The sequence below is a fragment of the Maniola jurtina genome, chromosome 2 (assembly GCF_905333055.1).
Source record: "Maniola jurtina chromosome 2, ilManJurt1.1, whole genome shotgun sequence".
Taxonomy (NCBI): domain Eukaryota; kingdom Metazoa; phylum Arthropoda; class Insecta; order Lepidoptera; family Nymphalidae; genus Maniola; species Maniola jurtina.
In genome coordinates, this window is record NC_060030.1 from 1,353,192 (window position 1) to 1,379,060 (window position 25,869).

Here is a 25,869-nt window from a genome sequence, read left to right on the forward strand (position 1 = left end):
GATTTCACAATGATTTTTGAAGTCTTCGCTCACCGCTGCCCCTCAGCAATGGAGGATTCAAAAACCTTAGTAGAGCCAAACATCTAAAACTCCTAGAAAATTGAAAAAATATGTTTTTCACCATACAGGTTATAATATTTTGAAAATCTGTACATGTCTACAATAATACTAACAACTTAGTAAAAATGCGAAAATAAATAATAAACTACTTAAGTAGATAAAAATCATAACCCTTCCTTTCAGCTTTGCCGTAGTTGGGTAAAAATAAGCTTGTTTTTTGTTGAAAGTCTGTTTGTTTATTGGCTTGTTCGTTTGTCCTTCAATCACACTGCAACAGAGCAACAGATTGGTGTGATTTTTTGCATAATTATAGTTAAAGACCTGGAGAATGACATAGGTATATCCGGAAAATCAAAGAGGTTACAGAGTTTTCCGAGTGTCAGAGGTCTTCAGGCTTCAGTAGCCCTTTGTAAGAAACCAGACATTGCGTAAACAATACGAGATAGATCTGTCAGCAACCCTTTATCATCCGTCAACCCTTGCGAATCCTCCATCCTTGCATTGCATTTATTGCTTGCTTATCAATTTATCACATATCGAAAAGGCGCTTAGCTTATCGCGGTGGTGGGGATACGATTTACCCGACTTATATACTACGATCGCGGGCTGAACAGTCTCAAACGTAACCGTGCGGTGGGCGAACGCGTATTGCGTCTTTGTATAAAAAACTAAAATAATTTCGTGAGAATGTGTAACGTATGTACGAAGGAGGTCGTGGCGCCGGCGCCCGCTCCAGCGAAGCCTAACAAGGTTTTGGAGAGATTGAAGAAGAAGCACAACATCATCACCGACCCCACCGATGCAGAGAAGCAGAAATCCGTGGAGTACCAGCCCGACCTTCTGGCGCTATCGACTCAGTACTCCAAGATAGCCTACGATGTTTTCAAGCAGAGCCTGGTGCGTCTACAGGAGACGAAAGCCTACGCGTAAGTATTTTAGTGTAATAAGTGAAAATCGTGGTAGTTTTAAGGTGTTTCAGACGTGTGTTCAGGTGTTTTATTGTAGGGTGACGATAGGTTTTGAATTTGACGGAGTTCCAGAATAAAGTTGGTTCTGACTTTTGTTTTCTACTTGTGAAATAAATAATAATACTACATTAACATATTAGTTACATTTTAACATTTAAATGTGGAGTTATCACATTAAGCATCATTATTACATATTATACTTTTGAATAAGTAGGATTTATAATTTAATATAATATTATTTTAAAGTTTAAGTCAAATTTTTAGCTGAAATTCACACGAATCAAGATATTATTTCTGTGAACAAAATTTTTCTTGAGCGCAAATAACCTATAATTTAGTAAGATTTGTGTTTACATTTCTAACAATTTTTTCATCATATTAGTTTGGCAACAATTTCTTCTACTGTTTTTAGTACAGTGACCCTGTAATAATATCATCAATGAATGTGTCATCAAGTCGTAAACTCGCGTATGTTAGCATAAATATGCAGTTCCAACTTCTAACGAGCATGTTCCCCGCATGTGGCCGGTCGGCGTCACTTATTTATTCAGCTGACCCGTGACTTATGACGTCTCATTTGTGACGTCGCGCCAGATTCCGCGATTCTATGATACGATAACTACTTGTTTTTCGATTATGTAAAGCTTGTTGACTTCACGAGTGACCTGTAGCGTCAAACTTGTTGCGTACACCACGAACATTCTGTTTTTATTCAATAAGTTAGCCTTTGACAGTTGACTATTATCTCACCTGGTGCTGATAGAAATGGGGTAACGAGGGAAATTTGGAAGTTTTTAAACCCATGCCCGTGATCTTTCTAAAAATCTTTAAATCCATCCATCGATCTCTTGGGAACACCCCCTTGACCTTTACAAGAGATTTTTTAAATTCTGTGACTAGGCCTTGATAATTGATTTATATCTCACCTAGTGTGACAATAAATCTCAATATGAACCTGGAAGGAGTATGGTGGTATTACCCATACCAATTGTCTGTTTTTACGAGGTATCATACTGGAATGCTTGGCGGCAGTGCTTTGCCTGTAAGGTGGTAACTAGCCAAAAGTCACCCACCATGCCGACGAACTGAGCCAATTAGGAAATGATAAGTTCCTGGATCTCCCATTAATAAGACGTTTACCACTAGAGGCTGGTGGAATGTGTTGACTACTACTGACGGAACCTATGGCACTCTTCCTAAGTCAGTAAGAAAACTGTGTGTATTTTAGTAGTTTTGGAATGGTATATCAACCAATCAGGAAGGATTGCAAGGTATCGCATTTAAATCAAACTTACGTTATACTATCACAAAAAGTAGAATAGAAAGGGTTATACGGCCTTGTTCTCGAGGCCTAAATCATGTCCGCTATCTTTGATACATTAGCAGGATTTAAGTACTTTATTTACCTGTCGTTCTAGTATTGACCTTATAATAATAATCATCCAATTCTTGTCCATAGAACCGCTTGGGTCGAACTTTGATCCAGCGGTGCCTGGCGAGTGGCGAAATCAACCCAAGTAGAGGGTTTCTTCTTCCTGTGTATAGTCCCCATTTCAACACCCAAAGTTTGCCGGTAGATATACATATTATGCCCTGCCCATGCCCGTTTCACTTTTGCGACTCTTTGAACTATGTTGATTACCCTGTTGTTGAAAAATTATTTTAATTAAAACCTACTGTATCTGTCGCTCAAACTTTCAAAGATACTGCCGCTTTCGGCAGCACTTTAAAATAACGATTAATTGAATATTGTTATCATTATAATCAGTGCGGCGTTTCATCTGTCGGCCAAGCAAAACAAGCCGAGGCCGTCTGTCTGTCACGATTTCAATCTCACCTCCAGGAAGGCTATTACTTTGCTGAAAATTATTTGCACAGTCGCAAATTTATTGTAGTTTCCTTGGTATGCAATTTTTTCCGTTATAAAAAAACTTGATTTAATTTTGATCTAGGCTAACTAGGAAGTAGGGCTGCCAAAAATCTTGAATTTTCCGGATATAATCTTTTTTTTTGTTGTTATAATTTTTTAATTTATCAGATCTAATAAAACTTTTATAAGCTTGTGATAGATAAGGTTATTACAAAAATCTGTACAATAGATTTGTTGCCTGTTACATTTACCATCAAACTAATTGTTGTGGCAGAATTATTTAATCATTTCATAATAGTTTAGTTAATAGGTGCATTTAAGGAAACTAAATTGTAACGGGTAAACTAAATATTGTCAGGTAAATTCCAAAAAAATGAATAGGATTTAAAAGACCATAATATTAAAGTATCGGTAATGCCAAAGTATTTTTTTAATTGAGTCATAAAAATTAATAATTTATTTGTTTCGAGATTTGGACTTTTAAATTACTTCAATAATTGCCTCAATCCAAAAAACCTGCATTCAAGGCTTAAAGTTATTAGTCATTGTTATAACAGTTATTAAAATAAAGTTAGGAGATTTATTTAAAAACATGTGAGGTTTTATTTTACATTTGTTAAATGCAAATCACAAACCGTTGCAGTTTCAAAAATATTTTTTTGTTGGGCTTTCTGCCAGAACTGACACTTTACTGTACAAGTATTTTTACTTTTCAGAATTTTTATTATTACCTAGATGTCAAAAGTAACAAGCTATTTATTAGTTTTATATTTTATTTATTAATATATCAATAACTTCAAAATCGGTACAATCCTCATATAAAATGGTGAAAAGATCGCTACTAAAATTTTTGCGCTGAATCTTGATGCAAGAACTGAGCTAGTCCTGAAAATTAAATTCTTCATGTATTATGTGTATACCTTATAATGTAACTTTTATTTTATTTTATTGTAATTTTTTATGTGTACTTATATGGGTTTTTTATACCTGAAAATAAAAAGCGTTATTATTATTATCCGCATTAGCAACAAAATAATTACATTTCATGCAACATCGTGAGTCGTTGCCAATAAACCACGGTACTTACATACCTCGTGGCAGGCATCATAAAATAAATATTTTACAGTTTGAATAATGTAATAATGTCCTCCATAAATATGTACCCTAAAGTTACATTGATCCCATTTTGGACAGCGACTTCTTCTTGGCTCAATTATTTTCGACATTATTATTATCAACCTTGGTGATGTGTTGGAAGTTGAAACTGATAAATAAATACAATAACTATCTTTTTTTGCACCGATATCGTCTGTATTATTTTTGTCCTGTGCAATACTGTTGTTCAGTTTTTCACTCCAATGGCATTTGCATGTCTCAACTCCCATCTGTTCTGTGCATCATCAAGATGGTCTTGGACACATTCTTAACATATCAATAGATCTTCTTCCATCCGTGACTTTATCATCTTTATTGGAAGCTGTAGTCGTCCTTACATCGTAGATACTTTTCCCCACTTTCCCAATTTTATTTTATGACATAGATAGTTTAATGTTTTCACACTAAAATCGGATTGGATATTTCATATTTCTTATATGAATAAAGAACGTATGAAGAAATATTTTCTTACGCTTATGACTTGTACATTTTAGAAATTCCTAGCAATTTTTAACCGACTTCCAAAAAAGGAGGAGGTTCTCAATTCGTCGGAATCTTTTTTTTTTTTTTTATTTTTTTTTTTTATTTTTTATGTATGTTCCCCGATTACTCAAAGACCCCTGGACCGATTTGGAAATTATTTTTTTTGTTTGAAAGGGTATACTGTGCAGGTGGTCCCATATAAATTTGGTGAAGATCTGATGAATATCTTTGGAGATGGAGAACAGAACTCCTCAATAGATAGGAGCAAATTGCTCGCGATCAGTGTAATAGCTTAGTAAACAGTAGGGTTTTAACTGGGCATAGCATATTATAGTACAGTGGGGCCACTAAAAATTGTGAAATAAAAAATTTTCAAAAGAAAAATAAAACCGACTTCAAAACCACAAACACTAAAAAGTAAAAAATAACTTTTGTTTAGCTACACTTGTAATGTGCCTAGGTATGAAGTCGGGCGAGCTTCACTCTTGGATTTCTAATTTTGTTTCAATATGCTCGCTCGACTTCATACCTAGGCACATTACAAGTGTAGCTAAACAAAAGTTATTTTTTACTTTTTAGTGTTTGTGGTTTTGAAGTCGGTTTTATTTTTCTTTTGAAAATTTTTTTTCTGTTTCAGTATGCCGTGAATTTCGAATAAAAAATCAATTGAATACCTTTCACTCGATTTAAAAAAGTAATGCGAAACAATTATAATAATATAGTCAAATCTAGATTATTATCACAAAATAACAAATATTTTGGATGTTGCCCAATTTTTTCAAAGCGTCTTTGCGTCTTCAATTGCTTCAATTACATTCAATGTACCTACCACCTAAGAGCGAGCTCTTGCCAAATAAAACTACTAAAATTATAATATAAATTTTTAGTGTCACAAATGTTCGAATTTTGTTGTATAAATTATTATATATTCTTGTCACATGTAATCCACTTTATAAGTAGTCAAACCAAAGTCAAGTTAAAGAGAAAGTTCAGATTTTGAACCCTTCAACTAAATAATCTATAACACAGTTCAATCTTTCTATAGAATTCTTTAATGGCACTAAGGTTATGACTTTGGTTGCTTTACGCCAACTTCATTGCTACAAGATCGAAAATCGCATTTCTAGACAAGACAAACTTAAAATTAGTACTGATAAGTACTATTAACACATTACTTCTCGTTTGCGATATTGCGTTGGGTTAAAAATAACACAATTTACAGCGGAAAATCAACCAAAAAATAAAAGAAAAACTTAATCCACGCAAACTCGAAATGTAAAGCCCTTCCTGCTTCCTAGATAATATACCTACAGATTAGCATTTTATTGTAACGAATTAATGTTTGCACAAAATACAACTTGATAGCCAAAGTTATATAAATTATGAAGAAAGACTATCGCCAGAGTGAAATATGCTGTCTTTACCTAGAAAGATGCATTAATGAAGCCTATACAGGCTATTCTATGTAATATAACTCAATTAAGAACACGGTTACAATTATTATATGCAATAACCAACCACCGTTGTGGTTTGGCAGCCATTTTGTATTCCGTATTCATCTCAGGACTTGATAAGCTATTTTGCAGATTGAATGCTGATTTGATAAAAGGCTATCTGCACATTTTGAAACACGTGCAATTTAATTTAACACACACACTCAATTTCATTGTATCGATACACGATCTACATCACAATCTTTATCAAATGCATTTCAATGTTTCATCATTATACTTTTTATTACGATTTTTATCGTTATTTCTTTTTCTTTTTTATCATCAAATCTACATAATGTTTAGACGAAAGGGACTTATCGTTGCTAAAAGCATAGATTTTTATGTTTTTGATAAGATTGAAAAAGCAATTAACGGTAAACAGTTTTCGATAAATTTCTAAAAATTATTTATTTATTCGATGATAAGTCAGCCCTTGATTGTCATCTGGTGATAATTGATGATGTAGTCCAAAATAGTAGCGGGCTAACGTGGGAAGGTGTATAGCAGTTTTCACTCAACCCATACCTATAATAATACCAACTACCAAGCATCCGAAAAGTTTGAAAAAAGTTTGACAGGAACTCGAGGGTCGGGACTCACTTGATGTCCTTTGTTCACCTAGTGGGGTGTCTGTCTGCTAACGCTGCACTTTCCGGTGCGAGGTCGCTCATCCAGCACCTTGGGACCCTAATATCAAACCGTTAGATGCTAGGGCCCCAAGGTGCTGGATTGGCAATGAATTGGGCGGACCCTGTGAACTGTCTAAGCACTGGTAAATTCTAAACTTCAAAGTTTGGAACATCGGCACAAAGTTGCCAGCCCATCGGTATTCTACAGGATATCTCGGAGAGTGTGCACAAGAACTCTTTGACCTGGTTCCTTCTTCACCTTTCTACCATCGTACTCCAACGCATCGTCAAGGTTTGCATCCGTACGTAGTTAAAATTCCTCGGATCGATTCGTACGAAGCGATTTGCTTCCTCGGTTCTTATCCGAACCGCTAGGATATGGAATGCCCTTCCTTTATCAATTTTAATATGGGTACCTTCAAGTCAAGAGTGAATAGGCAACTTCTAGGCAAGCGCGCTCCATCTTAGACTGCATCATCACTTGCTCGCAGGTGGTTGCAGCCAAGCGCTAGTCTATAAATAAAATATAAAAAAAACTGTCTGCCCCATTCATTGACATTTCAGCTTCGCAATCAACATGCCAACAATCAACATGAATTGCCAATTTAAATCCATATGTATGAAATTAGCAAAACAAGAGCAACAAAACTCCCCCTGCAATCAGAATCTAAACAAATTGCGAAAGAATTGCTACGTGCTGAAAGACGTGCTTCAATGCACGTAGCTTGATGTTTACATGGTGATCTTGTTACTGCAATCTGCAATACCTTGCGAGCTGCAGTTAGGGTTGAACACTTGCCAAAAAAATCGGGATGATAAATTGCATTGCGATGTGAAAACTGCGCGACGTGTTAGTAAAGCAAGGTATGGAAAATATGTGTAATCGTGTTTAATTAAGAGTAGGATCCCTGTTTATTAAAAAACCGACCAAGTGCATGTCATGAGTAACATTAACAAAAAAGAAATGGTGATGAGGTGCAAAATAATCAGTACTTATTGAGTGTTGATAATATTCCCTACTGTAAAAGCCACTGTTATCAACATTGACTTTTCAACTTCATTGCAAAAGACCATAGAAATTGCCATAATCTTTTTTTATTTCTTTGGATATCGAAGGGAGGAAAGCGAAATCGACATAGAAGTTAATTTTGACACTAGTGACCAGCCGCGGCTTCACACGGGTGCTTGAAAATAAAATATAGTCTATGCCACTAAGGAAGAATGTAACTTTCTATTGGTGAAATAATTTTCAAATCGGTTTACTTCCTAAAAACAAAGTAACAAACTTTAGCTCTTTTTAATATTAGTAAAGATGGCATAATTTCGATTCTAGGACTATCCTATAATTCCAGACTAGGTGGCAGCCCTAATAAGCGTATGTACAGGGAATAATCGCATGGCCAATAAAATGAAATGAAACACGTCGGTGGGTGATACGACGCGATTTGAATGTGATTTGATTACGTCTACGATTTTATATGAACGTTGTATGATTGCAAGAACGCGTGCCGAACTTTCCCACGCTCTTGAGTATTCGGAAAACTGTAATATTGTATAATATGTAATCTACATGTTCATTTCATACTTGAAACATGCATTGGAAAAATTATAATCTTGAAAAATTAAACACTAAGAATAACAAGTGTAAATTAAAAATTTATAACACCCCCGACGATCCAAAATATTTGAGTTTTCCAAAACATCATTTTCAAATAAATAATTATGTATTTAGGCAACGTCCATCTTGACAGCGTGACATTTGTCTATTGACATAATATTATGAACCTAACGGTTATCTAACCTTCTTTTCTACAAGAAAACTAGAAAAGAGCTGATAACTCTTAAACGGCTGAACCAATTTTTTTAGATTATAGCTAAGAACACTCTCGATCAAGCTACCTTTCAAACAAAAAAAACTAAATTAAAATCGGTTCATTCGTTTAGGCGCTACGATGCCACAGACAGATACACAGTTACACAGATACACAGATACACAGACACACAGACACACAGATACACACGTCAAACTTATAACACCCCTCTTTTTGGGTCGGGGGTTAAAAAGTCTCTTCGACAAAATGGCCCATAGTTAACAAACCTTGACTTGTGCAAATCAATTTATTTTTATTGACGGTCATAGTTTAACCGTAACCATAAAGTAACTTTAACTGACATGCAAATGAACCTAAAGTACCTATCATTATTTGAAACGATTAAACAACAATTACATTGATCTAACGTAGTAGCTTCTCACTATTACCATTATTAAAAAACCGTAGATTAAATTCCATGTGGGAACAGACCCCTTTATTATCTTCTCGTCGTCCTCTACGACGAGAGGACGAGATCGTCCTCTAAATCTACTTAATATGAAGGTTTTTAAAAGTTCATTAATCTCAATTTAAATCGGATTTATTCACTTAAAACAGTATTATGATCATTCTGTTTAAATAACTAAGTACGTAGGTACCTATCACAGTCTATAAAAATATATGAACACAGAGGGTGAACAAAAATTTGCATGCTTGAAAATTACCCAAAACCTCCTCAAGCGCGTGAAGTCTGCCAATCCCCACTTAGTGAGATCTATAGAGCGTACTTTGACTTTGCTTAGACTATACTTACGAAAAACTTGGTTGAATATAGGTATGCTAAGTTTAAACTTTGATTCTGAATTTATAGAGTAACGGGCTAAGATTAAGCTAAGCAAAAATTTAACGGATGGTTCATCCATCAATAAACAATCAATGCGTGTTCCTGATTTTTCTCTATAAAATTTCACAATCTAATAATATTTAAAAATCTAAAACTGGATTAATATATAAGGCAGAGCTGTAGATTATGGCTTAAATCTTTCTCATTCATAGAAAAAATTCAGCAGATCTCTTAAAAGCATAAAAAATTTAGTTTTTAAATATGGTTAAAGTGTTTCACATACTTATTACTTACCACTATTTTAGTTAGTAGTAGTAACAAAATTTGTGTGCAATCCCAAAGTCCATAGTACATATTTATATTTCCTATATTTTTTTGGTCAATATAGTATTTTAAATTGGCTGCTTTATTTTTTTAATGCCGGAAATGTCAGCCAAGATACATTTGAGATTCAGAGCGCCTCGTATTTCTACTGAAAATAACTTACACAAAGTTATTGAAACTAAAATAACTTCGTTTTTGGTTCAATGATATTCGGTTTCTTTGGGTTCAACGAATTTGATCTCATTTCACGCGAAAATTGCGACACTAAGCAAATAGAGTTTTTAAATGTTTGCTTAGCTATTAAAGTCTAGGTTTAAATTGAGAAAATACCTACTAAGTCGTTTGTGAACCACTTTTCAGAGTTCCGTACGCGAAGAGTGCCAAGGGGACGCTATTACTAAGAATCCGCTTTTTGTTAGCGGTCTGTATCTCATGAACCGATAAGTAAAACCTGAACAGTTGAAACTTTCAGTGTGTATTTCTATTGCCGCTATAACAACAAATAACATCAAGCCAGAACCCTTCGACTTACAGGTTTCCTTAGAAACAAGTGTAAATTAAAAATTTATAACATCCCCAACAAGTGAAGGTTACAGTAACTAGAAAAGAGCTGATAACTTTCAAACGGCTGAACCGATTTTCTTGGATTATAGCTAAGAACACTCTCGATCAAGTCACCTTTCAAACAAAAAAACTAAATCAAAATCGGTTCATTAGTTTAGGAACTACGATGCCACAGACAGATACACAGATACACACGTCAAACGTATAACCCCCCTCTTTTTAAGTCGGGTGTTAAAATTAAGACTGAATTTGACTTCAAAAATATAATATTGAGTTCTTAGATTTTCTTATAGTGGAAACAAAAGAATATTATGCTTAGTAGTTTTAGGTAAGTTTCGACGTGAACATGATGAAATATCTATAAATATAAAGCGAACTAAAGCAATCGCTGATAAAGGAACAGTTGGTACAATGAAAGGTGTCAGCCGATAATCTCAGATACCAAGTTAGATGTACGATACTCACATGATTTTATCAATCTGCGGGGTTAGTATGAGAAGTTATATCTCACTAAAGTAACGTTTATAGAATTCGAGGGTCAAATTAGAGTAAATGGGACCTAAAGGTGCTTGTTTAAAGTTAGCAGTACAGCTTTTATAAGTTACACCAATATACCTGCGCAGAAATTAATTTTTGAATGGCGCGAGAATATCTCAGCCAAACATAGCGCGCGCCCGTCCGCTATTAGTTGTTGCAAAATCGAAATCAAAGTCAAAATCAAATCATTTATTCAAAGTAGTTACATACTATTGTACTTACCTACACTTTGATGTATGATGTAAGATGATATTATAGTGGTGATAATAAATTAGGTAAATTAAAACTAAAGCTACGCAGCCGCGTCATATTTTGTACGCGGGAATTTTGAGAAAGATACGAGATCGATGGATACAAGAATTTGTTGAATTGTTTTTTTTTTTATAAAACAAATAGCGAGTAAATGAGCAGTTGGGCCACCTGAAGTTTTAAAATTAACACGTCAACCAATAAGGTCTGTATTTCATTGGTGTACATTTGGCTTACGTCGGCGTTAGGTTGCGCTTTTCTGTGCGATACCACGCTGCTGAAATGAATTTTGAGGATGCGACTTATAAAAGTGGTACTTAGTACGGTTGTTGATGTATGACAACCTTGACCTTTAAAGCATAGCTGATAAAGTCCATTTTACTTTTGACGTTAAAATGTTTCGCCACTCAAATCTGATGTAAGATCTTGTACTAAGGCTAATGAACGGCATCTGAACGGAAATAGATTTCAGGGGTAAAGAGACAATGACATTGCATTCTCTGTATCTCAAGTTATCAACACGGGATATAATCTGGAAGATTAGATAAGGACCGTCCCAGACGAAGGATAAAAACTACTACTTGCCTGAGAGAGATTCCTTAGTGCGCTCCCCAGGGTTTTCCATACGCAACGTACATACGTTAACGTAGATTGGTTCTCATTTGTATATTAACCAATGGTTACAAAACTCAATAAAATTGTACATAGACATCTACATCTTTTATCTAGAAAACCACAGACACAGATGTCTACAAAAAGTTTGATTAGTAATATTATATTCAAATTATAGTCAAACTACGTTTCCTAGCAGCGTGCTACGAATAAAGTCTTAACTAAATTTTTAACCACTAAATAGAAATTTAGTGGTTAAAAAATAGTGGTAGTCAGTAAGTTCCGCCTATGTTGTTTCAATGAATGTAGGCCAATTTATATTTATGTCGGGGACTTCTACAAAGATTGCAGTGAGAGATTGTTTGATGTTCTTCCGTTACAACATTTTGGCAACTGTTAAGTGTCCACAAAGAAATGGGTTTGTAGAGTAAAAGAGAGCATAGTAAAGTATCACATAACCATCAATCATGAAAATATCTAATAAAAAACGCCTGTCATCTGTCAGCGGTTATTAACAGATGATGAGTTTCAGTCACACTCATGACTGAAAAAAACATTTCAAGAAAACTACACACAAAACAAACACGAAATGAAAAATCGGTCAAGTGCAAGTCTGACTCGTACAAGAAGGGTTCCGTACCATCATACAAGAAATAACATTTTGTATTATTTGTTCTGTTTTCATACCAGCAATAGAAATACAAATTCTGTTAATGCTCTACCAATATAGTTCACGAGATACAGCTCACTGACAGACGGACGGACAACGGGGGTTTAGTAATAAGATCGCATTGGCACCCTCTCGTTGGAACCCTAAACCTTAAAATCGCCTTAATACTACCTAATCTGGATGGAAACACCTAAATAAATTATCTTATCCAGATTTGATTGACGCGTGAATAAATAAAACAAGATAAGATAGATAATAATGATAGAGAGTTTCTTAACCTAAAATCGATGCTAGTATCAGTAGAAAAACTCTTCTAGGAAGCTCTAATGAGGAAGCCAACGTTCGAAGATTTATTTATTGAATGATATGATAGAGATTAACTGATTAAAAAACTACTTACTATTTCTGAAAACAACAATCATCTAGCTTTAGATACAGGTGGATTAAAGATAAAAATAAAGAAGAAGTCGCGAAAAGTAAAGGAATAATAAAATTTTAAAATGGATCAGTGATGCTGAAACTGAAATCTTAAATCTATTTAGAAAAGAACTTTGGGAACGTTATGGACATGGTATTGATGGCAAAGGAAAGGGAAATGAAATAAAAATCCCATCCTAACTAAAAACATAAAATCATTCGCAATATTCGAATTCATCAGGTTTTGCCTGATTCCTAAACAATACCTAAACCCGCCCGCCCAATACTTGAAGCGATGAACCGCTTCTTGTTCGAGGGTTCCAGCCTCCAGGATGGTTCCGGGGCTCCTACATTCTGAATTATATTCGTTTTAAGCAATTAAATATGACTTGAAGGATACCGTCAGGAATTCTGCATGACTGAGAGTTCTTCACATTGTTCTTAAAGGCGTGTGGAGTCGGTGGATCCCCATTGTCCAGCGTGGCCATATGTAGCGTGACATATTATGGCTAAAACCCTTTTCATTGTGATAGGAGACTTCAGCTCAGTAATAAGCAGCAGGGTGATTCGCTAACTCAGTGTCTAACACTGAATGATAGCCACCGAGCTTATTTTTTTAATCCATTGAAGGTTTTCCACGAAATTCTATTTTTATATCATCCTGTGAAGGTGCAATGTTAAACCAACCAACCTCGGTGGCTATCATTATGCCATACTAGACTATACGTGTTAGACACTGAGTTAGCGAATCACCTAGCTGGGGATGGTTAAGAAGGTGATAATGATAACAAACTAAACGAGCATCGCAAATCAGTAAACTGACAAGTATACCCACTGATAACAGACAAAGGAATACAGTTATCAATCACCATTGAGTTGCATTCGTACCCAATATTTAGCCAAGCGTGCTATCAGTAAAACATTCCGCGATAATGCGAGAGTTTTGTATCGATTTCTATAATCGATATTGCATTGATTTACATCGCATTTTTATAAAAATAATTATAATTGCACATATTTCAATTGAAATCGGCTCCGGAAACTAGGGGTTGGCTATATTATACTTTATTCGCGGATTAAATTAGTATAGCGCTTTCTCTGTCACGTAAGCCCATACAAGTTATAGAGATCAAAATCTCAGAGTCGTAACTTTCAAAGCTATTTTCTTGAATCCAATGTTACTTGGCTAAATTTGTAATTCCAAAAAGGTACAAAACTGACAATAATATAATTAATTTTATTGTTAGTTTTTGCTATTTCATAACTACAAAAGTAATCCTGATGAATTTTTATACTTTCTGAATTTTTGATTTATTTATCTTTTCTTTAAGTTGTTTTCTTCTTTCAATTTTATCAGGTCCTCTTTGTAATTTCGATTGATTATAAAAACTCTTTTGATGACTCGTTTATCATGGTATTCCCCGGTTTTATAAGCTGAAAATAATGCCGATTGATATCTAGTTCAATGTTTTGAGATCAAAGATAACACTAAAAAAATATAAATCATTCAAAGGATTATTTCCATTCTGTGAGCCTCATAACCTACTTTGTGATACTATTAGCAATAACATTCTTATCCTTTTGTTCTTCCCCATTATCTGCAAGGCTGTTACCTCTGTGCAAAGGAGTTGTCAAGATTATAGAAACTGTATGTATGTATATCTTAGAGACTACTGTATGTATGTATGTACTACTCGTATGTAGTCAGTTATAATATATCTGTTTAACCTTTTACAAAACATTTAATCCTTTAGCCAATTTTCTCTATAATATCAATCTACAAGGTACAAGTTCTTCCCTTTCGACAAAGTAAGTAGGTACTCATATCTTGTGTTTGTTAGCTGTCTAAAGAAAGCTAGACATGAGCCCCAACAATAGAATAGTTCGAAACGAGGCCACTCGTTGCATTCTCCGAAATGCATGCTCGTGAAACACTGACAGCCACTGATGCGCTATGTTGCGCAAAATTGTGACGACTAGAAAAACAAAATGATCTATTTTAGCTCTTCCTTAGCTGTAGTAAAGACTAGAAATTTCTCTCTCTTCATCATATTTTTGTCGTAATAAAAACTGATAGGTAATTATACACTTTTTTCTTTTGAAGAGCTTCTTTCCGGTCTTCTTTCTCTAATCAGTGGTAAAGTATTGAGCTATGATAAGGGTCTGGAAAGTAAGGACAACAAGTTAACAACGTTGCTGTTTTTAGTCAAAAATTGTATATCATAGTCTTTTTGACAAATAACAATACGTATTGCTAAGTTTATGGTCAGATAGATTGATATGATTTTAGCCGTAATCTTCGGGGATACATAACACATAAATAGTATATAAGTACTACAAACAGATAAATATTTTATTTTCCGTGGTATCATTAACATTACCAAGAAAACTGCATTCTCTGCAAGAATTCGACTTTCTACATTAACTTCTGAACGGCCAATACCTGTAGGTAGAGCTTTGTGATTTACACACTCATATTATCTCAATATGATATAAGTATATGTTAAATCAACTGGTTATCAGCAATCGACAGCCAAGGTCTTGTAACAGCTGAACTAATAAAACGCATAATTCGCATAAATCGTTTATTTTTACTCATTAGCGAATTTCTTTTGACAACTTTCTCCTTTTGAAAGTGTTGAAAGTTTCATAAAATGTAGAGATTTACATAGTAGGTTGTATCGCCCAATACAAGTGTTTACTACTCAACAGATTTCTTTTGATAAATAAAAAATAACTTTGTATGGGACTATGGGTACCAACCATTATGTAGAGTGTGTTAGTATTTTATTGTTATCCTAACTTTTAACCCCAAACATTATTAGGTCGACGCATATTAAGTTCTTTTTATGTTGCATTAGTTTTTTTGTTAGATATTTTATGGTGCATTAGTTTTCTTTGGTTCCTTGTTTTTCGAAATAGCCGACTCCTGTTGCCTAATCCATAATATTAATACTTTGAAGATACTTAGAGGAATTGAAAGCAAATGATTTACCTACTAAAAACTTGACTACAACTATCAAATTTTTTGTCCTTTGCCAGAATAGAATTCGATCCGACCGACGTAAGATCATAATAATAGTATGGTGTATGGTAATGACTGGAAACGTAGCAACTCCAAAGAAAAACTAAGCTTCATTCAAAGAAAATCGTGCAATTCTTGAAAATGTAAGATTGAAAATTAAACTTTTACGCCCAACAGTAAGTAAATAAGTTCAAGGAACCGATTAACCAAGTAAATGTAATGGAATTAAAATTCTTGGCTTTAATATCTCTTTAAAAATTTAATAAGCACTGTTAAAAAACTCCAAAAATAAGTAAGCTTTTTAAGTAAATGTTTTTAAGGCACACGACAGACCATTTATAAACATAATACTCGTTTTATATGCTTTTCACGATTGCTTGTAATCGGATATTTTTAATTTTATTATTTTTAACTCGATTATAAGCATTGGTTATTTTTAATAGTTGCTAATTAAATGTTTTAGAGGTGTTAATAATTGCAGTAAGGTGACAATGTATTTTAGTACTGACGCCAGTAGGGTTTTCCAGCATAAAATTTATGGAAAAGCTACAAATAATGGTATTAGCTATTATATTCTCTGATATTCGTAAGTTCTCCGAAATGGCGCTTCTTAAATAAATAACTTATAACTTATGAGTCATTAGCTACACGGGGGTTTACGCTAACTCAGTGATTATCACTCAATGAAAGCCATCAAGCCCATTTGGCATTTATCTTTAATCTATTGAAGGTTTGCTACAAAATATCTATTATCGCTCAGTGAAACAGCAATGATGGCTTTCATTTAGTGATGATCACTGAGTTAGAGAATAACCCCGCAGGATTATTATATAGTTGCTTCGCCATCTACTCGGAACAAATACTATAGCGCGAGAGAAAAGTGAACAGCAATATAACTTTGTTACTAAAAAAAAATCAGACTTTGGTTTATTTTGATTGTGCCAATAATCAACATACTGAGGTAGGTGCTTATAATTTTTATTACCTACCAAACCATTGCCAAACTGTACTTATAAAATTCGCTGTATTGGCATGGCCTTATTCATTAGCCAGTTATATTCTTCCGATATTATCTTTTTTTTTACATTGTATAGATTCTTATCACACCTTGCCGCAGCTTGCATATCCGACTTTTTAAGTGCAGCAATATTTCTTTGAACAATATTCATTGGACACTAATTGGCCGCGCAAAACCGTACGCAACTGAAACGGGAATTAGCTTCACAGAAATATAACCTTCATTGTGATAGCATTTAAAGTAATTTTTCCTTGCACAAATTAATCCTGCTGTAGTAATGAAAACAGAATCTAGGTACGAATTTTATGTGCACAGGAAAACAACTTTTATTTATAACGGAATTAAACTTTTTTTCCTGTGTATACAATTCTTCTATATATCCATCAAAAATACAAATATATTCAAAAGAAAATAACCCCAATGTAGAAGCTTTGTAAAGTTATTTTTCTGTATACATATTTCTCATGCACACGCCAGGCATTAAAGCATAAATCAATCGAAAACATACGATTATTGTTTAAAAACAATTTATTTGGTCATGGTTCTTTTTAAAAATATTTTTTATCTGTGACAGTGCAATAAACATTAAATGATAGTAGCAATACTTAATTATTTCTTAATTCATATGTAATTAACTTTCTTTATAAGGAATAACTCCAATACAATGCCGAAACAAAATATAATTTATTATATTTCAGGAAAGAATAAATGAAAAATTAAAAGCTTGCATAACTATTTTAATTTCTCATATGAATGAACATCTGAACTAATTTTTATGTCATTTAAATAGAATTTATCCAAATACATCAACAACAACAACAAACATTGTTTATTAGGTAATTAAGTACATAGTAATCTATTTAGACATACCTATAATAGTTATGTAATGGGCAAGTAATGTAAACAAATGCTTTGGAGTGTTTGAATGTTTTATCTATGTATTGCCTATCATTTAATTATTGTACTGTCTTTACATAAAATAAATACTTAAATTAAATTAAAAAAAAACAATGTGATTAGTTGATGACTCAAAATGGTTAACGCCCACTGAGATTTTCGTCTCTGTCATCTGTATGAAACAGAGTATTTGAAAAAAAAAATTGTATTTATGATATTTTTTGACAAACAACAACGTTGCAGTGGCTTGACGACAGATTACAGGTAGTACATAATAATATTACTTTGATTGATTACTACGTATTAATTTTTACCATTTGTTACGTCAGTCTAAACTTCGAATAGGTAAAGATGGATGTTAGTACATACATACGTAGTAAACCTAATAGTTGTACCTGTGTACATTCAACGGAACTAATAGCACTTAAATAATCATGAGCTGATGACGACATGACCTTGCGCGTGACGCTTCAGTCATCGAACTGTGCAAATATCCTTCACGACAAGTGACAATCTGGTACTTGCTAATAGATATCGCGTAAGAATAGCCATCGCGAAACTCACAAGCTAAAATGTACCTTCGCACATTGTATTAAAATCATTTTTGCTGAAATACAATTATAGTAACGTCTTAGCTGTAACGTGTAGAAATGTGTTTGTACTAAGTCTGTAATGTATATTATTGAGTTAAGTTTGTCAATGTGTTACATTTTCAGACGTATAACGCGTGTTAGGAGAGCGCCTCATTTAGGCAAATGATGCGAGCGCTTTTTCGACTCTGAGCTTTTTTTTACTTTTTGAGCAATTTTTTTTTTAATCTCATTTTAGGCAAGCACTTGGCCACAATCACACCAGATGGAAAGTGATGTGGCCTAAGATGGGACGTGGTTACCTAGAAGATGCCTATTCACTCTGGTTTTAAATTATCTAGAGGGAATCCTTTGTTTTTCCGGGATTTTTATACTTACTCATCTAATACAGCACAGGGAGAATCGCGTCTGTCGGCCGGCTGATTTGCCAAACTTAAATATTGAACCCATTATAGCCTAGCGGTGCCATATGGCACCCAATTTCGTATGTTTAAGATTTGCCAAACACAAACGTAATCCTACTGTCACTCCTTTACCTAAGTCGCTAAGCCACATTAAAAATTTCCGCTCATAATATACGAGTGCAATATTTACGTGCCCGTTAGAGCGGAATCGAGCTCGCGAAAATCCGAACGACTTCCGCTGTTGTCTCTAGCCTTTACACACCCTTAACAAAACCATTGAACTGATAGTAAAGAAATTTTTCACAAATACGCTCTATACAGATATAATATATAACCAGCCGAAAAATGTATTATTTTATCGCAGTAAAATATCTTAGTTACATTTAGGAATCAAAAACATTCCATGCAGAGGAAGTCGCGGGTTAAAGAAACAAGATTTCATTAATAAACATCCATATTAAATTCAAGCTAGCAATCCCCCAAGCCTTTAATGTTTATTTTGAAAACTATAACAATATCCTATACGGGGATCAAAATAAACATTATTAGGCCGACTGTTTGTTTATTGAAGCTACCGGTGGTTACGATCGCGTTAAAATGACAGCTAGTGTCACGGCCACGTGCTGTGGAGGCCAAATCCATACTTGTTGTTAGGGTTCCGTACCAAATTTGTTAAAACGGAACCCTTATGGTTACCCCGTTTGTCTGTTCGTCTGTCCATCTGTCACAAACGATTATTTCAGTAACTATATTAAAGCTATCGGCATGAAATTTGGAACAGTTATAACAGTTGGAACAGTATATAAGGCTTTACTTGCACATTATGAAAATAATAGATTATTATTATTATTTATCCTTGTATTCTTTACTCTCACGCCCATGTATAAAACAAATACATATTAAAGCCAAAAAGGAATACATTTACATACATTAACTTAGTGCTACTTTTTTGTGGCATCTGTCATCTGTTTTTCCAAATTCCAACTCAATCCATGCTGGTATAAATAAACACACCACGCTGAACAAAAAGTAAATAAGGGTCTTTATACCAGTAATGTCAGCTTATGATATATCAACAAATTATACTTATTTTACCATATAAAATCAATTACTACCACCGTAAGTACCTATAGGAAATATAACAATAGTAACTTTCTCCCATCCCATAAAGCCCTGCTTATGGTAATCGTCTCGTAATGTAACTCTATCCCAATCTATTAGGTACATTCTTGTAAAAAAAGAAAGTTTGTTTTGAATGTTTTTATAAACACCTGGTTGAAACTTTAGACATTTTACCTAATTCTTTCATATTTATTTGAAACTTTGGAATACTTGTGTGGAAAAGTAATAAAATTATGTTTATGAAGTTATAAAATAATTTTCCAACATTTACTAGTGCAAGTAACAGTTCGAACAAGTACCTACTATGTATAATCTTCAGGGTTATTTATCATATAGTAAAGTACCTACTTAATAAATTAATAATAAATACACAAAAGAAAGCATAATCGAAAGCGCCAGGCAAAGCGCACCTCTTTACGGGTTTCTCTGAACTATCTACGACTAGTTTTTGGCCGTGACTTCGTCCACGGTACATGATTATGTAATTCATAGCCTATAGCTGTATTTGGGAATAACGTAACTGCCTATCAGAAAAAAAAAATCAGAATTGGATCATTAGTTTTGGAGATTACGTCCGCGTCCTAGGTATATCCAAAAATATTAAAACAAAAAGTACATAAAATTTCAACAATAATCATAATGTTGTCGCCGCGTAACTGATTTAAATTATATTTTGATATCGTAAATTATTATTAATTTTCGTTATAAAAGAACCAAAAAGCCACATAAAAGTAGAGACTTGGGTGACATCTTAACCGAAAGAAACTCGCCCGAATGGTCGAGTAGTCATGTTGCAATTTTTAAAATTTTTGGATTGTCAACTCGACCAAAAGTAAAAAACTAAGGACTTTGTAACAAGAGAATGGCAACTTCTGGAGCAAAGACAAAAGTAAAAGATCCCATTTCTATTACTTTATTACACTACACTTCTCATCAATTGACATATTTCAATAAACGTTCAAGCAACCGATACGATGCGATAAGACCTAAGTAAAAAGTCCATGAGTAGGTAAAAGTGTTGATAACCTTAAGTACCACAATTATAAAACTACATACTGTATCATTACGAAATCGAGTTGGTAACAAGTATATGCTTGAGCGACTAAAAGGATTTTAAAACACGTTAATAACACAGGGAAACGATTAAGAAACTAACAGTTAAAAGCATTTCTCGATTATACTCGATAAAATGAAGACAGGTGTTAAAACTTATAGTACGAGTAATTCTTACTTTTTAACTCCCGACCCAAAAAGAGGGGTGTTATAACTTTAACGTTTGTATCTGTGTATCGGTCTGTGGCATCGTAGCTCTTAAACGAATGAACCGATTTTAATTTAGTTTTTTTTGATTGAAAGATGGCTTGATCGAGAGTGTTCTTAGCTATAATCGAAGAAAATCGGTTCAGCCGTTTGAAAGTTATCAGCTATTTTCTAGTTTTCTTATAGAGGTCTTTGTGCCGGGGGTTTTATAAATTTTGAGTTATTATTACGTACAATAATATTATGTAGAGTCTGTAGAGTCGTTTGAATTTAAGACCATTTTGAAACATAGGTAGTAGGTACTTAATTATTATGTCATCGAAATTAAATGAACCTACTTACTCTATTTTGTGCGATGATACCCACAACTTCATCCGCGTGGATTTAGGATTTAATTTTTTGCTAATTTTATTGTTTTTTAACACAAAGAGATATTTCGATAAGCATTTATAAATTCACATTGCTTATCAAAATACTAATAACATAAGTACATGCTCGTATTTTCGTATTTCGTCCTTATTATTTGCACTTTGTCCAATCATCGTTACAAATGAAATAGATTTTATATGTTGGCAATATTATCTTGCAAGCCTGTCCAACATAATATTGATTGAGAACAATGTTTACAATGTAGAATAAGATCTATACAAACCATCATTTGCCTCACCATACAAACGTAGTTCGATTCTCATTTGAATATTATAATGCATGTAATTTTATAGACACTCTAGAAACTAATATACCTAATATATGTATATATATATTATCTGTGGTTTCCAGATTTACGGAAATTAGTGTCAAAGTTACATACATGGGTTTAAAGATTTGTACTCGTATGTAAATTCTTTTGTAATATTTGTTATACTGAACATTTTAACAGAAATCTGTAAAACCTCAGCCATACGCTGAGTTGTTCGCTACAAAAATTTAAGAACTCAGCATAATATGACTAGAACTACATCTACATTTCACTGAGTTTGATTGGTTATTCTGTAGAAGTTGTACCTATGCGTTGAATAAGTATTCAAATGAAAATCAGAGCCAAACTACATTTGTTTGGAGCCCACTACGAATGAACCCCTCTTAATATTGATGCCTATACTATATCGTAAATCAAACTTTATCGAATTGTTAACATTATGAGAGAAATAAGAAATAATTGATTGCACATCAATGCTCGCTGTTGAATTATTTGCCATTTGTAATGTATTGTTTTCAATCGACCAATAAATAAACATTGTATCTGTTATGGTTCAAATCAAAATGTCTCACACGACGCGCATTGCATTGGAAATGGAAACCGAAAAAATTGGGCAAATGAGAGTTGGACTCACCCACAAAAGGTTCCGTACTATCGTTAAAAAAATAACACTTTTTGTTTTTTTAAATTTTCATTGTAACCCTTTTGAAATTTTTATTCCAATACACATTCTGTGAAAATAGTAATACACATCCTATGACAATTTCAACTCTCGACCTATTACGGTTCACGAGATACGGTCCCCTGACAGACAGACAGACGGACAGCAGAGGCTTAGTAAAAGAGCCCCGTTGGCACATTTCGAGTACGGAACCCTAACAAAGCGATTGCATAAGAAGGTAGGCAAAAACTAATAAAACGACTGACGTAGTAATGAATTATTCATTTTGTTTACCCTTTTAAGGCAGAAGCGAGTTTTTGCAAAAACAAATCGAGTCTCGGTTAGCGGAAACTGAATTAAAATTCGTTATTGAACTTGAAACCTGAATGGGCGTCCATAATGCAGGTAAAAAGTTAAAAACAGAATTTTACAAATGGCCGTTGAGAATGAGAATTATTTGAATCTTCTTCGACAAAAAAATCGTAAGTGTTTGAGCTTGCAATTTGATTGCTGGCGGCAAAAATCTCGTGTGTACTTTACCCTATACGGGAAGCAAAAGGAAAACTTTTTGCTTACTTTTATTTTGTCCACTTTGTATTGCATTAACTTTTCTCTGTATTCTGAGGTGGTCTTTAGTTTGTGTTCGTTAATTCATTTGTATAAGTGCGTTTCATCGAATAGTACCTAATGGCGTTATGTTGGCTCCCCTGTCTGTTGGGTGGTCATTGGCAACATATTGGCATGAGAAGACGCAGATTTTGTTTATTTTCATTTGATTTTCATTTCATTCATTCAGGAAAATCAAATGAAAATAAACAAAATCTGCGTCTTCTTATAGAAATATGGTGCCAATGACTTGGACAGACAGGGGAGCCAACATAACGCCATAGGTACTATTCGATGAAACGCACTATAGAAGGTTTTTAAGAAATCAACATGGCTAATGAGTAGGTACATTAATTCAAATTCAAAATATTTTTATTCAATCAAACTTTTACAAGTTCTTTCGAATCGTCAAAATAATCTACCATTGGTTCGGAATGCCGTCCTACCGAGAAGAACCAGCAAGAAACTCTATTAGGTTTTACCTACACTATTTTTATTCAAGTAAACTGACTATCGTTGTTTAATATACCAACTCAATTTATTCAAATAAGTACATAATTAACGTTAACATCAAGAAATGTAAATGTGTTTTAAGCGATATATTTTAATTAGTCCATAAATATTTAACCCTTCATGTCCGAAGTACTTCATTCAGCCTTGTCAGTTGCTATCTCAAGGCAGTCTTTATGTTAATTCCCTTCGTTAAATTATTTAAATGTATAAATTATTGAAATTATTTGTTTTTACCTTTGTTTTACATTTCAATATTTCCATCATAATCATCATATTATTATACTTTTTTTTAATTAACTTAAAAATCTGATTTAAAATCTAAATGAATCATTTTGAATCTTGAAATCCCTTTTGAATGTTAAAATAATACTTACTTTTCATTACAATAAAATGATGTGTGACTTTGGTCTTCTAATTTTTATTAGAATCTGAAAATTAAAACTTACAATGATTAGTGACACATTATTGCCAAATGCCAACTTTAGTGACGAGTTTTGTATAGTAGTGATTACATACTCTTTGATCTATAATTTTTAATGTGTTTAGGTATATAGCCACAGGATTTTTTAATACCTAAGTAATTTTTAAATCATATTATCAAAATTTGCGGAATCATCAGGATTCGAACTTGAAAATCGCGTCCAGAGTTTCATCAAGACTTTACACACAAAAGGTAACCCACAGTATTTGTGGGTTTTTTAAAACAGGATATAAAAACACGATTTAAAGTCGCACAGTTTCATCAATTCAAAGAACTGGCTTTCAAAATTAGCCAACATTGATTAGGCCTTCACATTATCGTCGACGGCCGCGTGCGAGGAAGCACGTCGGCAAATTCACGAAGATAACACTGAACGATATCGGTGTAGCTACTATATTTTTCCATTGAGATCACTCGGTCGAATCCAGGTCGGAATGGAAGATTTTGTAATTGCGATTTTCTTGTTCGCAAGAATTAGGGGGCGTGTGACCTCCTTGCGATAGCGCATACCTATATCAATCGATTCCGCGGGTAAACAATGTTGCCCTGAGTTGATAACAGCTGGATAGCTCATTGACCTCCGAATTTGTTAGTCTTGAATACATTGATTTACATTCTTTATGACGATTTGAAGTCATTAAAACCCGAAGACGTATGCACGAACGAACAAAATACGTAATTTCCGAGAAGGCCTCGCTTGGGTCAGTCAAATATTTGCGACGGTTTAGAAGGTTCCTAATAACTGTCCAGTGTCCACAGTAAGAAGCGTGTCCATGAACGTGGCAAAAAGTCTTAAACTTGCCAACTAAATGCAACACGTGATGTGAAAAATCGTTTTTTTTCGCATCTCGATCGCGCGTTGTTGCAATTTATTTTCTCGATAGGAGTACTTACCTATTCATTGTGTTTGTATGTTGTTAATTTATGTGAATGTACCACCTAATTCTCAAATTGTAACAAAATTTTTGCTGCTTTATGAATTCTACAAGACTTCAGTCTTATGATTAAGCATCTTTATTTACGTGGGCGGGGAACAATTATACCTACCTAAATGATGAATTTTCTCCTTTCAGCATCTAATATGTAGGTACTACAGAGGTAGGAATTTCAGTGATTGAGAACATTCATTTATAGTCACTTTATAGTACCTACTTAGTCGCTTTCTGGTTATCGTAATTCGTTATACTTTCTCCGTCTAGACATTCGTGAGCCGTGCGATAAGTCTAGCGCAGCAAATACTAAAATAAGTAATAACACATGGCTATTGCATGTGCCTACCTACTTATTGCAATTACTTGGTCTGGTGGCTCGTTTAGGTGTTCGGCTGCAGTTCTGAGTTGGCTCACAAAATTCGTTGTGTTTTTCAGTCAATAAATTCTCAATGAAATTATTATATAGGTAGGTAGGTACCAACTATAGCAGCTCGGACTCCGGAGTTCGGAAGTTGGCGGTGTTATACCTACTTACCTACAATTTACTTTGCTTAGGGCTGATTTTCCAGGGGTACCAGCCAGGTAACCTCCTCGTGTGCCCGAGTGTTGCAGGTAGCAGCAGCGCTTGGGCCGGTGTACCCTGGTAACATGGTTAACGATTTCTCTTCATGGGATATTGTTAGCCATGGCTAATTGACCTGGCGGGGAGGGGGTGTTGTCCGCGCGTCCCTCTGAGCATCCCTAGCAGAGGGCGCAGTAGACGCACCCATGGGGCATAGCCCCAGGAGCGGAGGGTGCGGCTGTGTTGGGTGGTTGGTGATGGGGCTTCATCACCCATCCAGTCACTAGCTGCCCCACCGGTCTCTCGCCTGTCCGGTTTGGTGACGGGCGAGGGAGATGTTGAGGATAGGGAACGTGGAAAGGGGATCGCCCTTCCCGCGAACCCTAGCCCTCGAGAGGACCTGTGGGTGATG

The 25,869-nt window shown here is 34.3% G+C and overlaps 1 protein-coding gene and 1 long non-coding RNA gene across 2 annotated transcripts in view; one reads left to right on the forward strand and one right to left on the reverse strand.

The window, feature by feature from the left end:
- Positions 1–658: 658 nt before the first annotated feature.
- The window catches only part of LOC123873544 (transmembrane protein 205), a 38,653-nt gene continuing 13,442 nt past the window's right edge, over positions 659–25,869 (forward strand). Inside the window, exon 1 of the mRNA XM_045918409.1 lies at positions 659–986. Within this exon, the coding sequence (XP_045774365.1) occupies positions 748–986 (239 nt within the window). The 5' untranslated portion in view covers positions 659–747. The remainder of the gene's footprint in view (positions 987–25,869) is intronic.
- On the reverse strand, positions 16,427–21,986 carry LOC123873576. The gene is made up of 3 exons (XR_006797710.1): positions 21,975–21,986; positions 16,697–16,715; positions 16,427–16,488 (listed from the first exon to the last, which is right to left on the reverse strand). It is a non-coding gene; the product is annotated as an uncharacterized LOC123873576 (long non-coding RNA).